This window comes from Octodon degus, unplaced genomic scaffold (assembly GCF_000260255.1).
Source record: "Octodon degus isolate 3935 unplaced genomic scaffold, OctDeg1.0 scaffold00007, whole genome shotgun sequence".
NCBI classification, from domain to species: Eukaryota; Metazoa; Chordata; class Mammalia; order Rodentia; family Octodontidae; genus Octodon; species Octodon degus.
The window spans coordinates 14,892,960-14,909,698 of record NW_004524583.1 but is presented as its reverse complement, the minus strand read 5'-3'; the positions used below and the strand labels follow the sequence as shown (position 1 = coordinate 14,909,698).

Genomic DNA, 16,739 nt, shown 5'->3' with positions numbered 1-16,739 from the left:
GTGGTGCTGGGGGGATTGAACCGTGGTCCCTGTGCTTTGCTAAGCTTGTTCTAAGTAGGTGCTTTAGACCACTGAGCCATCTCACCAGCCCCTAGACAGGGTTTCATTAAGTAGTGCAAGCTGGCCTTGAACTCACTGTGTCTGTAGCCCAGGATGGCCTTGAACTCCCAGTGATCCTCCTGCCCCTCCTGCCTCAGTCTCCTGAGTGCTGGGATTATAGGCATGCGCCACCATCAGAGCTAAAGTTTGAGTTTTTAAAGCATCTTTATTGAGGGATACTTCATATTCCATAAAACCTACATGTTTTGCTGATACAGTTTTAGTAAATTTAGATCATTGTGCAAAGATCATGAAATCTAATTTTGTAACACTCCTTTCATATAGGAAACAAAACCTGTCCTTTTGTAATTAATCTTTGCTACCAACCTCAGCCCCAGGAAACCACTTTCTTTTTTTTCCCTTTTGTACCAGAAATAAAACTCAGGACCTTGCGCGCCAGGCAAGTACTGTGCCACTGAGCTATATCCTGTCCCCACACTGCTTTCTATATAGGCACTAATTTTACCAGGGCTAGAAATTCCACATAAATGGAATCATATAATATATGCTTCTGTGTCTGGCATTATATTTTTGAGAATATACATGCTATTGTGTCATTGGTCCATTCTTTTTATTTATTTTTATTTTTATTTTATTTTTTTTTTGCGGAACCGGGGATTGAACTCAGGCCCTTGCGCTTGCCAGGGAAGCACTTATTCCACTGAGCCATCTCCCCGGCCCCTGGTCCATTCTTTTTAATTGCTCACTGGTATCCCATGTTTTGTTTATTTACCAATTGAAGGGTACTGCATTCAGTTTTAAGCTATTATTGGTGATGGTACTATGCACATTCCTTATAGATCTCATTTGTGAAAACAAAATGTATTTTTATTTCTCATGTATGGAATTGCTCATTTGTATAGTAACCATGTGTTTAATTTTTTAAAAAAATTGCCAAATGGACCCTACCATTTTACATTTTGTCCAGTATTGTATGAGGGTTCCAGTTTGTGTCCTTTTCAGTGTTAAGTATTGCCATTTTTAAAAGTTTACCCATTTTATTTTTTAGTAGTATTTCATTGTACTTCCTTCTCCTCCTTTTCTTCTTCTCCCCCCCTCCTTCCTCTCTTCTTCCCCCTCCTCTCCCTCATCCTTTTCTCTTCCCTCTCCTCACCCTCTTCCCTTTTCTCCTTCCCCTCCTCCCTTTTCTCCTCGTTCTCCTTGGTTGTTTTGAATCAGGGTCTCACTATGTATTGTAGTTTAGGCTGGCACTGAACTCACAGCAGTCCTCCTTGGTCTCCCAGATGCCAAGGTGACAAGTATTGTCACCTTGCCTGGCTCTCTTACGGTATTTTGAAAAGAGCTTTATTGATATAATTCACACATCATGTCACTTACCATACCATTCACTCATTTCACTTGTACAATTTAGGCACTTTCAGTATATTCAGAGTTGTGCAATCATCGCAGTTATTTTTCTTCATCTCCAAAAGAAACACCTTAACTGTAATTCTCTGCCCATTAGCCCTAAAATGCTATTTTGTCTCTGTAGATTTGCCTTTTCTGGATATTTCATAAATGAAATGGCATAGTATATGGTTCTTTGTGACTAGCTTCTTTAACTTTTCTTTCTATTGATCTTCTCCACTATACATTTCTGTATACCCAAACATTTACGTATGAACATAAACCTTTTATTTATCAATTTGTCAGTGGTGAAGATTTGGATTTTGTTCTCCATTTTTGCCTGTTATAAATAATGCTGTTATGGATATTTTGCACATGTGTTTGTAAATGTTTTTTTCATTTTTTCTGATGCACACTTGGGAGTAGAATCATGGGGACTTAAGAGTTTGTTTAGCCTTTTTGGGGTTGTCAGGCTGTTTTCATTTGACTCATCCAGTGGCATTAATATACAATAATACTGATTTTTAATTGATGTCTGCTAAACATTGGAGTAGTGGTGGTGGATTTTTACTTTATACCAACCCTAGATACCTGAAAACAGATTTGGATATCACGCTGAGTTAACCTTTTTCTCTTTTCCACTTCCCTCAGAAACACCTCAGACTTACACTTGACTAAATCATCTTGTTTTTCTGTTTTACAGATTAAGAAAGTTAGCCTGAGTTTTGTGAAAAAACGAAAAGACAAGGTTTTTCCAGTTTGCATAATGTAAGTTCTTTTCACTATTCTTGGCCACAATCCTGTGTTCACTGACAAAGCTGTTTCTATGGAAACAAATAGTCCAGCCTCTTAGAATGTCAGAGGAATGCCGATCACTTAAAATGAGACTTCCCAGCTGCTGGTCAAAGGGCATGCCTTGCTGAAGAAGGATAAATGGAAAGAAATATTGAAGTTTTGGACACTAGTGTAAACAGACTGTGTGTATGCGTATCGAGTATATATTTTCCTTTCTCTGTGTAAAAATGAAAATATTATTTCCTTCTAACCTGTATTATTTTCCTGCAAACTTGTCATGACTCTCAGCTATTACATAAATAGTCTCTTTCTTAGTGCAGTTCTTCAGTGATTCTCTAACCCTTAAGGTTATTTCAGTCTTCTAATTCAATCATTTGTACTTGAAGCTTATTTAGCTTTCTTTCATTCCCTCTCTTAGCCAGTTTATGAAGCATCTCTTTTCCTCCCCAACTAGTTCAAGTTAGCATCAGAATAGCTTTGGCCTGCCAACTTCAAAATTTGTTTTCTTGCTTTGTGGACTATATAAAGATTTTTTTTTTTTTTTTTCTTTGTAGAGAGTAGAATTAGGGATTCTGATGAAGATTAGAAAGACATCCTTCAAATTGTTTTCTTAAATTTTAAACTTATGCTTTAAGGTTGGGAAGAGAGGAATTAGGCCCAAAACTTGTAAACTCCATTATCTTCAGCCTATTATTTGCCTCAAGTAGGTAATTTTCTAGTTTGATCATTTATTTCTGAAATGTCAAAGGATTTGGGTCATCGTATTTTGTTTTTTAAGTCCTTTGTACTGGGATTCTTTTACTATGTATTGATACATATTGATTGTATACATAAATATATACATATGAGTTTTGATCTTGCTGGGTGTGGTGCTACATGCCTGTAATCCCAGCTAAGGCAAAAAGATCACTGTGCCTGTCTGAAAAAAGAACTTCTTTTTTTGGTACTGGGATCTAACACAGGGGTGCTCTAACACTGAACCTACCACAGGTCTTATTAATTTTGAAACAATCTTGCTAAATTGACCACGCCAGTCTTGAACTCAGAAATCTTGCTTTATCTTGATGATTGCTGGGATTATAGGTGTGTGCCACTGTGCTTCACTAAAAATTAGAATGACTTTAATGCTAAAACTGGGGCACAGCATAATGTTCTTTTGTTTCTGCAAGTACTTGAGACTCTTCCTGGCCCTCATAGATTAACTTGTGAGCATGGTAGTCTTTTGGATTGTTCTGTGTGATGATAACCAAGATATGATAACCAAAAAGATCTGAAAGGATTTTTTGTTTGTTTGTTTGTTTTGTAGTGCCAGGGCTCTGCGCTTGCTAGGCAAGTGCTTATTCTACTGAGCTATCTCCCCGACCCTGAAAGGTTTCTTCAAGAAATTAGGAACATGGCCAGCCAGATAGCTCAGCAGACTAAAGTGCTTACTTAGGCAGACAGAGCGATCAGGGTTTGATCCCTAGCGTGCTGTGCTGGCCCTGCCCTGGGGATCGTGCACCTGTAATCCCCGTGCTTGGGAGGCTGAAAAACAGGAGGATCTCTACAAGTCCAATCTATGTAATGAGACCCTGTGGACTTTGTACTAAATACATTAAAAAAAAAAAATTAGGAACTTAAGGGAGATCTTGAAGCTAGAAGATGAAAAGAGATGCAGTTTATAAGGCATTTAGGCAGGAAGAAAAAAGGTATGGAATAGACACAAATTAAGCTAAATTAAAAGGCTCATGTAGGATAGTATAAAAAACACAATGCTTAGATCTTGTAGTTTAGACTATTTTCTAGGTGGCATTGAAGACCATCAGAAGTTCTAAACAGAGGAATAATTTGCTCATATGCTTAATTAATCATCCATCCCTTACTAAGTATCATAGCTAGAGAAATGAATAAGACAGATCCCTATGAACTAGATCTAATGGTCCTGTGATTCCACTGGTGTGAAACAGGGTCTTTTGTGTGACTAATATTTAGTTGCCCTTTGAGATGCAAGGCAAAGAAATATGTATCCTTATGTTTTCAGTGTTTCCTCTCTTACCATAGACTAAATTTTAGACTTGTTCAACCTTTGTGAATCTATGACATTCCAAGTTTAGTTAAACAAATATTTCTTGGACATTTTGTTTATGACGTGTTACGCTAAACACTGGTGATATAGAAATATAAAAACACTGGTGATATGAAACCTAACAAATTTGGAATTTGTGGTAGTGAGAACAACTGGAGAAGTCATTTATTTTCCTGCTAGTCTCCTAGTAGATTGTGAACTCTCCAAAGGAGATAACAAAAGTAGCAGATAAATAATAAGATTGAAGAAATTTTTCTAAAAGTAAGACTAGATCCAAATAAATAAGTATGATGATAATACTCCAACCATGAGAGTTGAGGTGGGGAGTGGGGGGTGGGAGGTGGTGTTTTTCCCCAAGTCCTGGAACTCATTGTGACCAAATATGAGAAAATTTTGACCAAGATCACCTGAGCATGATCTGTAATGTTTTCCCTCATGATTTAGTTTAGTATTTATACATTTTTGATTATTTTAAAACTCAGTCTTGATTTCAGATTTTTGTTTATATAAGCTATATAATCTACTATTGTTTGATTGTTTAATATCCAGTAATTATGAATAAAGTTGAGAGTTAATTTTCTGGAAATATGTATACTCCTAGATTTTTTTTAATTGATGTTAATAGCACTGTAGTAACTCCTACACACATTTCTGCTTACTTGTAGTGAAAACATTAAATTAGCTGAACTTGCATTTGTATATAATCAACATATAAAACTTAAGATTGTCAAAATCTAATTACTCTCATTGTAATGAAAAAGAATATTAATGGTAAATAAAGTAGTATAGATCACAGAGTTGTTAATAAAGAAACTAAAATTTAGATGGAAGATAATAATCTACCCCAGTTGTTGTGAAAATATTATTTTAGAGTTTTCTTGTTTACCTTAATTGTTTTTCCTAGTAGCCTAGGCTTGTAAATTAAGCACTTTGTCTTCTGTCCCTATTTTTACCGTGATATGTGAAAGAAGATTGAGTGGTTTTGGGAATATTGCCTAAAAACCTGGTTTTTGCTTAGTTCGCATTGTGCCCTAAAAGCTTATCAAGGAGGTAGTAGGTGTATTATTGTAAATATTTTTAAAGCCTTGTATAAAAGAAAGTTAATTAGATTTAATGTGTGGGTTTTTGCACATATAAACAATCTGCCTATTTATGCCTGAGAAATGGCTTGATGAAAAGCCAGTATTATTTGATACAATATTTTTGTCTCAAATATGTTGGAAGAATTTTAAAATAGAATCAAATTATTCATTTTATAACATGTACCTTATCTTATAATTTAGGATAATTCTGTGAATAAATTTTTTATGTGTGCCTGTGGTTCAGAGAGAAACCAGTCTTAAATCATGAAGCTCTAAGGGGGTGATGGTGAACCTTTTAGAGCTTTCAATGATAAACACAACCCACTGCAGCATGGGTACCATAGATTCATGACCACTGTTCTAGGCAGAGTAGCAGAGTCAAAACAAAAATTCAGTTTTCTAGTCTCTTAAGTTCAGTGTTATTTTTACTGTATAGTAGGATTTTTAGAATGGTATTGGACACTACCATTTTTCTTTCAATGAATTCTTGTAAAATAACCCTTTTTTTTTCATATAATCAGTTATAAAGACTTATTACTTGCTTGGCCCTTTTCTCAGTATAATTTTATCCTTAGGTGCTTTTGCAGCTAACTGGATTTCTCCTTTAGGCATCTTCTTTATCTCAACCCCCTTAGCCATGAGTTAGTTCTCCAAGGGAACTCCTTGTGCTTTGAGTGAGCTACCATTGTGGCTTGCTATATGTCAAATTACCATTAATTGCTTTGTAGCAGTTAATTTGTTGATCTTGTTTATCAGTTAAGCATGAAACATTGTGTTGATACAACTTTAAAAAGATAAACACCATTTAAACTGTATGTGGTTTACTTATTACAAAATTAGTATCCAAAACCTTTTTTACTTTTCTACTTTATTAAACTTCCTGGTATATGTTTCTTAGCTATAAAATCGAATATTATGCTTCAAATTCTTGGGAGAGGGCTGGTGAGATGGCTCAGTGGTCTAAAGCACCTACTTAGAACAAGCTAAGCGAAGCACAGGGACCGCGGTTCAATCCCCCAGCACCACATGCCAGCCAGCCCCGCCCCCTGGTGGACTGAGCTGGCCACACACACACAATAAATAAATAAAATTTAAAAAAAAAAATTCTTGGGAGATGACTTTTTTTGTAGAAACACCCTGATTCCCTCAGAGTTAGCTAGAAAATGAAAAGAATCTATTTAATCATAGAAAAATATTATTGTATATTTATTAGATATTTTCTGTGTAGTGTGTAGATTGAAAATGGGCTGTGTAAAGTCTATTTTTATGTTGTAATTCTTACACTTTTCTCCCCCATTTTTCCCCTTAGATTTTCCTCATGGATGTTTTTCATAGCATTATTATGTGATGTGAGAAAGTTTTTTTTTTTTTTGAAATAAACATGGATTTTATACTACAGAATCAAGAAAATTGGCATTATACGAAAAATTAATATATAAAAGGTGGTACAGGTTTTTATAGATAACCATGACAACATCCTATATGAATGGGCATGTTACAGAGGAATCAGACAGCGAAGTAAAAAATGTTGGTCTTGCATCACCAGAGGAACCTTGGAAGCACCGAGAGATGGCTGTCGACTGCCCCGGAGATCTGGGCACCAGGATGATGCCGGTGCGACGCAGTGCACAGTTGGAGCGTATCCGACAGCAGCAGGAGGACATGAGGCGTAGGCGAGAAGAAGAAGGGAAAAAGCAAGAGCTTGACCTTAATTCCTCCATGAGACTTAAGAAACTAGCCCAAATTCCTCCTAAGACTGGAATAGATAACCCCATATTTGATACAGAAGAAGGCATTGTCTTAGAAAGTCCTCATTATGCTGTGAAAATATTAGGTAAGTAAAAACAGCGGAATAATAAAATGTTTTTGCTTTATGTATGCTTTAATATAAATCTGTGAGAAGGAGTAGGGGCTTAAGAGTGTGAATAATAGTAATTTGGATTATTTTTATTTATTTTTTATTTTTTGTGGAACCAGGGATTAAACTCAGGCCCTTGTGTTTGCCAGGCAAGCACTTATTCTACTGAGCTACTTCCCCGCCCCTGGATTATTTTCTTGGAAAGGCCTTATCATCATTCTTTATTTTAGCCACATAAAGCAAAGACATGTAACTTAAATGTTTCAACATATTTTCAGGTATTAAAAAGTTCTTCATGTGGCTTTAACATTTGAAGTTTTGATTTTTTTTTATAACAGACTCACATTTTTATGTCAAATATTGGAAAGTTTTCAGATTTTGAATTTCCCGTATTTGTCAAGTAATAGTGAAATTAATAACTACAGCTTGAAACCTATTTTATATCTTTAAGAACTGTCAGTAACATAAACACGTGTTGATCATATGGAATCATACATGTAAAATATGGCTTAAAATTCTATACACTATGCATAATGTTCTATGAAAAAGAAATTTAAACCAGTCCTGAAAGTTTTATTTATTTGTATATAAAAGAGGTCTGTGACCAGATTACATTACTGATAAATAAGTTAAATACCTCGTCACTACAAGACTTCTTTGATCCTTAATAATATTGATAGGCATTATGGACCTAATGAGATTGATTGATTGATGTAGAATTCATATATCCAAACTTAGAAAGTTTGAGCATGGAATTTTTTGCATGCCTTTCCTACACAAACTAGTACTCCCTGAACAAGTATCATAATACTATAGAAGTCAGTTTGAGAAATGCTGCTTTATACATTAATTTGTGCTGACTTTAAAGGTAGATTAACTCAAGAGAAGTGTTTTATTTCTAAGTGATTTGCTGGGTTTTTTAAAATGGGGGAAAAAAACCACTCTTTTATGAGAATTTTTGTTGTCATTGTTATTTGGCTACTTGACTATTCACTGAAATGTCTGATGAGCTGTATACTGGGTGCTTTAGCAAATGAGTCTCTGTAGTAATACTCAGAATAATCCTGTGAACTAGAACTATAATCTTCATTTGGGAGATAAAGAAATTGAACCTCAGTAAAGTCACTCACTTTCGCACCATGCTGGTAAGTGCTATGTAGAGCCACATTTGAACTGGCCGGATCTGGACCTGTGCATACACATGGAAAGCCACGCACAAGGTGGGAAGTTTGGATGGAGTCTTACATCCAGCCTCACACTTCAGTGAGCAGGCAAAGCTGTGGCTACCCAGAGGAGAGTAACTTTTCTCTAATTTTTCCAACACACCATTTATATGCTGCATTTGTTTCTCACTAAATCTCTTTATTTCAAATCTGGAGCAATTTTTACTATACTGTATCATGTCATCTGCTTCTTTTCCTTGTTATATATTTATTCAGGACTCACATTTCAAATATGTGTATAAAAGATTACATACATCATCTTTGATACATTTATGTGAACATTTTTTATCTAGTGATACATACTGAGCACATACAGAAATTGCATGATCTGCTTCACATGCTGTAGAATAATCTTCACTTTATGATAAGTGGTCTACTTTAACACAGTAGCCAACACCTTAAGGTTGAAGGGATTTTATGTTACTTTTTCCTAATGATTTTGTTAGAGTGCAAATACTTCCTATCCAGTTGGCTCTTACTTTCAATTCCTGCCACTCTTTCCTTTTTTCCCTCCCTCCCTAAAATAGTCTGTAAATATTTTTTATTGGACATGGTTTGTGTTATAATATATCCATCAAGTCTTCTGTTTTTTTTTTTTTTTTTTCTAAATTTCTTTAAGATTGACTATTTGCCTATTGGCACTACTTAGAATCAGGCATAAATGTTTATCTAATAGATAATATTCTTATAATCACAACAAAGGAACATACAGCATAAGCCAGACTCATTTGGGGAAGTGTTTTAGGTTTGTTTGTTTGTTTTTTTTTTTTTTTTTTTTTGGTGCATATACAGAAAGATTATTTCAATAATTTATTTTTTCTTTTTCTTGTTTCTTTTTCTTTCTTTTTAAAATTTTTGAGATTATTTTTACTATGTTGCTTATGCTGGACTCCAGCTACTGGGTTCAGGTGATTCTCACCTCAGCCTCTGGAAACTAAGGGGTGCCCTACTGTCCTTGCTGCTTGCTCACTCCCCTCCCCTCCCCTCTCTTTCCCTCCCCTTCCTTCCCCTCCCTTGCCTTTCCATCCCTTTTCCTCCCCTCTCCTCCCCTCTTTTCCTTTCTCTTCCCCTCCTCCCTTCTCTTCTCCTCTCTTGTTTCTTCTAGGAATAGAAACTCAGGACTTCACACATTCTAGGCAAGTACCATACCACTGAGTGATATCCCCAGGCTCTGCTTTTTTCTTAAGGGACGGCTATATTTTCTTATACTTTGTAATCCCCAGTGGTCCTCATAAATACTTTTGATCTTGAACGGAAGGCTTTTTTAAAAAAAAAAACATTTTAAACTTACTGCAAACATGGTATCAAGTATTTGTAGCCTTACTGGACAGAAGATTTAGTATTTTGAGAAATAAGTCATAGATTTAATGCAGATACCTATTGATTATAGGAAATGTGAGAAACTAGCATAAGTTGTAGATTGTTATTGTCAGTCACAGCCCCAGTTTTTAGATATAGTCAATTTTAAGTTTTCATTTAAAATTAAATAGGATAGATTTTCACCTTTTCCTTCTGCTCATAATCTGCTAACACATCAAAGTATAACAAAAATACTCCCTTAAAATTGTATGTGCCTCCTTGCCAGTATTTTGATTAACACACACATGACCGGAGACAGCTTTTTAGCCTTTGTCACAGCCAGAGACAGCAACTTTATTTTAAATGAGGGAAGCATGGGACAACTGATTTCTTTCCTTGAGAGGAAGGCTTCGGTTTTCAAATAATGCATCATTTATCTGTGAGTACGTAGAGTATTCTAAGAATTTAAAATGTCACTGTAAAGATTAGATACTTTGGGTGGTTTTTAAAAATTAAAGTATTTTTAAATATGGCAGTGCATGATAATAAATGTACAGAGATGGATGTAACTGGCAGATAATACTCAGAAGTGATAAAAATTTTGTTTAAAAGCCATAAGAATCTTGTAAAAATAAAAAAATATTGATTTGAAAGTTAACTTCAAATGAATAATACTAACATTATAAATCATAAAAAAATATACTAGGGCGGCTTCCTTAAAATTGGCATTGGTTTTAAGCCCTGCTTTGTCATAGTCTTTGTTCTCTTTCATAATCAAAGCAAACTGCCTTATGAAAGAAATCCTGAGAAAAGAAAGATACAGGTTATAGCGGGATAAGACCAAAAAAAGGACAATATTGAGATATTCTTTCTTTTTTTTTTTTAAATTAATTAATTAATTTATTTATTTATGTGTGTGTATGTGTGGCCAGCTCAGCCCACCAGGGGGTGGGCTGGCTGGCATGTGGTGCTGGGGGATTGAACCGCGGTCTCTGTGCTTTGCTAAGCTTGTTCCAAGTAGGTGCCTTAGACCACTGAGCCATCTCACCAGCCCCCAATATTGAGATATTTCTGGCCTGTAGATTTTACAGGTTTTGTTTTTGTGTTTATAGATAAGTAACTTGGGGCCAAGGATGTGTACAAATATAGTGGACAGTTTTTAAAGGGAATATAAGCCAGGGAAGACTGCCATCCATCATATATGTGTGACTATGTAATTGTTACACCTTTGAAGAAATGTCAGGATGGGTTGCACATATTCATGGGCTGAACTGTTTTGTGGCTGATAAAGAAAGACTGAAATTTAAAATTAGGAGCTTTCTTATTTGCATCAGATACTAAAGTATAAAGAAAATAAAAGACAAAAAAGGAGAAGGAAACCAGGGTAAATAATGCTAAAGAATGAAACATTTTCATAGTATTAATGATAGCATGTTTCAGTCTTGACTAGTGTCTATATATTTTTTTTCCGAATGTCTCTGAATATGCATATTGTAAAGTAAGAATATTGACATTTTAAAGTAAAACATCTCTTCCAGATTTCTTTGTGCTGTTGATTTTTGACTGGGATATACTGGTATTTTGTTTGATTGTGATAAACTTAAGGTGAACAAAGTTCCAGAGCCAGTAAATCTTGAATTTTACATTAGCTGACTTTTAGAAGTTAGTTATTTTCACTACCAAATTTTTAGTTAACTGCTATAGATACTCCTAAACAAACTCTCTTTTCTTTCTCTTTCTTTCTTCCTCCCTCCCTCCTTCCCTCCATCCATCTGTCTGTCTGTCTATCTATCTGGTACAGGGTCTTACTATGCAGCTCAGATTCAGTGAGTAATCAGTCCTCTTGTTTTCAGCCTCCCCGGTGCTGGGATTACAGGTGTGTGCCATCATGCCCAGTCTCAGTGGCCAGCTCAGCACACCTGGAGAAGGGGCTGGGGCCAGGGCCAGCGCAGCCTGTGGTACAGGGGATTGAATCTGGTCCCTATGTTTGCCTAAGCAGGCACTTAGTCTGCTGAGCTATCTTGCTGGCCCTCCAAGCAAACTTTCTTAGCCATTCCTTCAAGGACTTTTTTTCTTCTTGAAAGTGAAATGATTGATACTAGGTTTGATGTTTAAAGTGTTCAGACCCCCTGAGAATTCTCTAATTCAGCCACATTGCTAAAATTATAGCTAACCTAAACTATAGATTGAAAATGTTTATAGTTTTATAAATTGTTATTAAATGCACATGTCTACTAAAAATAATTAACTGCTACACAATGTATTAAAATATATCAAACTTCATTTCACTTTTTAGGTAAGAATAGTTTTTATTTTTGATTTATTATTTATGGCATGTTAACATGCTTGGCATAATTGCATATTGAAAATTATAGGGATGTCAGGATTAGGACTGAGTTCTAATACTTTCTATTATCATTTAATTGCTGTTGACTTTTTAGGTAGGTTACTTAATTTTTCTGAGCCTGAGTTTCAGGATTATCTTGACAACCAAGTTTTAAAAAAATATATACAAGTGGCACATTTTGGCTTGGAAAAAAGTTGGAGTTTATTGGGGGTGGGTGTGGGAAATTAATCTAGGCCTAATAAATTCTAAGCAATATTATACCACTGAGTTACAGCCCCAAACCTAAAAATTGATTTTTATAAGAACTAAAAGCTAAGAAAGATCATCTAATGAACTCATATGTACCCTTTTATGACTAGCTTCTTTTCACTTAGCATTATGTTTTTAGGATTCGTCCATGTACAGTTCATCCTCTTTATGACTGAATGATCAATTGTGTGGATATGCCATATATTTTGTTGAACCATTTGGGTTGTTTCTTTGGGCTGTTGTAAATAATGAGATGAGGAACATTTGTGTATAGGCTTTTGTTTGAATACCTGTTTTCAGTTCTTTTGGATATATACCTAGGAGTGCAATTACAGGGTCTGCCATAATTCTGTGTTTTATTTATTAAAGAACTGCTATAGTCTTTTCCATGGTGGCTCTACTGCCTGACATTTGCGCAAAGCTGTGTGTGGAGGTTCCACTTTCTCTTATGTGCTTGCCACTACTTTTTAATCTTAGCCATCCTATCAACCAGTAATTTTTTATGAAGTAGAATAATATAGAATATATTAACATATTGCACAAGTTTACATAAATCTTTTATTTCAAAGAAGAATAAGTATATGTATTTTGGGTTTAGAAATAAAGTACCTTTTTGTTTTTTTTTGAGACAGGGTCTCACTGTGCAGTTCAGGTCAGCCTTGTGCTTACTTTTGCAGCCCGCATGCCGGTCTCAAACACACAGCAATCCTCCTGTCTCAGCCTCCCAAATACTGGGATTACAGGTGTGCACTACCATGCCCAGTTCCTAAAGTACATATTTTTAGGAGTTTCCAAAGAATGCAACTATTCTAGTTAAACCCTTCCATTTAATGGAAAGACCCAGAGACTTGAGGTGGGTTATCCAGTGATATAATACTACTTTTAACTTTTTTTTTTTTTTTTTGGCGGAACTGGGGATTGGACTCAGGCCCTTATGCTTGCCAAGGAAGTGCTTATTCCACTGAGCCATCTCCCCGTCCCCATAATACTACTTTTAAAACATGACTAAGGCATTGCTAAGACTCAAGCATTCTAATTCCAGAATTGTGTATCAAATACAATTTAAGATTGTATTTGAAATTTTCTTTTCTCTCCCACCAAGTGTCTGTCAGTTTTGTCTGGGAAAAAATCATGAAGCCTTTCTTTTTTTCTTTCTTTCTTTTCTTTCTTCCTTTTTTTTTTTTTCTTCAGAACTGGGGATTGAACTCAGGGTCTTGCACTTGCGCAAGGCAAGTGCTTATTCTACTGAGCCATCTCCCCGGCCCCCAGTCATGAAGCCTTTCTAAAAAGTACCTTGAAGGCAATTTTTTTGTTGTTTTCCTACATGTAGGAGTAAGATTTTACTCCATTGTCTCTTGACATGGTGGGGATTTGAGATTTTTTTGGGTGGGTTTTTGTTTTTATTGTGCTAGGAGCTAACCCCAGGGGACCTTGTACATACTGGGCAAGTGCTGCATCATTGAGCTAAAACCCCTAGCCCTAATTCTTGTTTTTAATTTTTTAGCTGGTAATTACTGCCTAGATTCTTTCCTGAGCTTCAAGGTATTTTTTTTTCCTTCCAGATATTTTTGACAAATTCATGTTGACCTAGATTACTGAAAATGAAAGTTCAGGGATTTGAACTTTATGTTCTTAAGTTGAAAAAAAAAAAAGAGAGGGTTAGGTTGTACGCCATGGTAGAGCACCTGTATTTATCTGATTAATCATATTGCAAAGCAAATATAATTGAATTTAAGATTGTATTTCTTCTCATTAATGTACATACAATAATTAAAAGTTTTGTATGAAATGTTAGAGTTGATGATAGAACTTTTAACAGTGTCTCCTGAAACTCACTTAAGAACAAATAGATCAAATTGCAGGGCATGGTATTTAAGCTAAAAATAAAGAATTTTGCTGGGCCAGCACATTGCTCAGCTGCTCACGCTTCCTTTTGGCCTGGATGTGCGTCCCCCTCCTTTCTTTGATGAACTTGAGAACGCGTTTGTCCTTGGAGACCTTGAGCAGCTCCATGGTGCGCCACTTGTAGGGGGCACAGCCACACACCTCCTGGATCATGTCCCACACAAACTTGGTGTGTTTGGTAAGACATCCGAGGCGGCAGTTGTGCCTTGGTTTGCTCACGTTCTTAGTCACCTTGTGGCCCTTGTTGACGCCCACAGCAGAAGGCCATGACTATTCTTTGATGGTTGCTGTGGTAGAAGGCAGAAAAAATTATTAAAAGAAGAAATACACATGGCTATATCTTGTAAAAGTGTATTTAACCAGGTCACAGAAGAATTTAAAAATTGATAATACTTTGATCTGTTTATGGAAATTGGCACCCCCAATCATTGCTAGTAGGATTATGAATTGATACAGTTCTGGAGGGCAGTTTGTCGATATGTGGAAAAATCTTAAATGTTTTTATTTTGTCAGTCTTTTCCTGGAAATTTATTATTTATTTATTTATTTATTTATTTTGGTGAAACCGGGGAGTGAACTCAGGCCCTTGCCCTGCCAGGCAAGCACTTATTCTATTGCGCTATCTCTCCGGCCCCTGGAAATTTATTTTAAAGATTTATTAGAAAACATTAGATTATAAAACCCTGCTTACAGTGTCATCTGTGCTTAGATCAAATTTTGAAAACCCTAAACAGGGGAGACAAAAAAAAAGAATTAAGACAGCGGGGCATGGTGGCACACACCTATAATCCCAGCACTCTGGAAGTTGAGGCAAGATGTGGGGGTGGGAGGCAAGTACTGTATATGCATACTAATAGGCACAGTGCACATTCACATGGGTAGAAATTCCACTGTAATTTTGGGAGATACACATATTCTTTAGTTTTATGGACAGTAAAAGAAGTGTCTGGCAAATATAAACTTCAGCCTCCCTATTAAAGAAATTAAAGTTTTTGAAAGTGGTGAATATTGGTGAAAATATTACTAATGGGATATAAGTTAATGTAAACTCCCTAGAAATGTATAAGGCTTTAAAAATGTCAGAATCTTATGCAAAAGTTGTTTCTAATAATTAAGAAATCATCAGAATCTTAAATTTATATGTGCCAATGACTACTATTATGTGCTTAAATATTTATTATTAGCTTACAGTAGCAAAAATAGTAGCAACTTCAATGTTGAACTTTGTGTAATGATTGTTGTAATCTATGTTTGGCCATGTAAAGTGTCATAGAGGCATTCTGTATAACATTTTAAAAGACTCCTGATACAGGAAACAATTACAGTGTACTGTTAAATGAAAAAAGAAAAGACACCAAGAGGTTCAGGAGAAAAATATTGTTTCTAGTAATGGAATTGTTGGTTTTACCTATTAGTTTCTGTATTATTTCCATTATTTTTATAGTATGTTTTATAATACCATTTTTAAAAATGTTAGCTATGCTGTTGTTTTCAGAGTTCTACTTAAAGTTCCACAAAATGACATTGATGCTCAAAAGTGCACGTAGTTTTTCCCCAAAAAACATAATGCATTAACAAGGTCAGAAAATTTTATCTTAAAAATACATGTTGATGTAAGAGCAAAACAATTAACTCTAGGATACCTTTTTTTCTCCTACCAGAAGTGGAAGACTTATTTTCTTCACTTAAACATATCCAACATACTTTGGTAGATTCTCAGAGCCAGGAAGATATTTCACTGCTTTTACAACTTGTACAAAATAAAGATTTCCAGAATGCATTTAAGATTCACAATGCTGTCACAGTGCACATGAACAAGGCCAGTCCTCCTTTTCCTCTTCTTGCCAACGCCCAAGATCTTGCACAAGAGGTATGTATTATGAACATCTTAATGACATTTACAGTAATTATTAGTGATAGTAAGGGAGTATGACTGGAAAAAAATGATGTAACTATAGTTTAAAGTAGTTATGATCACGTTAATAATTTATTGTGATAGGAAAATTTTGCTATATGCATTGTATCCTGAAAAATGCTGTGATTGGATTTAGTTCTGTTTCATGATACTTTTGATACAGGATTATAAGTTTGGATAGTAACAAACAGATTTCAGTAACTAGAGGGCAAAGTTTTTAAATGCTTTTAGTATTCCTTTATTAATTTTAAGCATTATGCATCATAAACTAAGAAATGAATACCGGTTGGGTAAAATTATAATTGATAATTGGAAATATAGAATATAACTCCTAAAATTTATAACTTATAGGTATTTTAAAGTATTTCTTCTATTAAAAACCGAATTTCCGGTTTGGGAAGATAGCTCAATAGATTAAGTGCCTGCCTGGCAAGTGCAAGGTTCTGAGTTCAATCTCTGGAACCACAAAGTTACAGATCCAAAAGAGCTTTCATTTAGGGGCCGGGGAGATGGCTCAGTAGGATAAGCGCTTGACAGGCAAACACCATGATCTGA

General features: G+C 35.4%; 1 protein-coding gene across 8 annotated transcripts in view; it reads left to right on the top strand.

Moving 5' to 3' along the window:
* The window catches only part of Mpp5 (membrane palmitoylated protein 5), a 113,055-nt gene that overhangs the window by 48,794 nt on the left and 47,522 nt on the right, over positions 1 to 16,739 (top strand). For 5 of the 8 annotated variants that reach the window (XM_023702769.1, XM_004624777.2, XM_023702748.1 and 2 more), the window contains 3 exons: positions 2,150 to 2,214; positions 6,698 to 7,222; positions 15,931 to 16,139. In XM_023702769.1, coding sequence (XP_023558537.1) covers positions 6,856 to 7,222; positions 15,931 to 16,139 — 576 coding nt within the window. In that variant the 5' untranslated portion in view covers positions 2,150 to 2,214; positions 6,698 to 6,855. The remainder of the gene's footprint in view (positions 1 to 2,149; positions 2,215 to 6,697; positions 7,223 to 15,930; positions 16,140 to 16,739) is intronic. The other 3 variants (XM_023702789.1, XM_023702781.1, XM_023702772.1) reach the window with 1 other exon arrangement.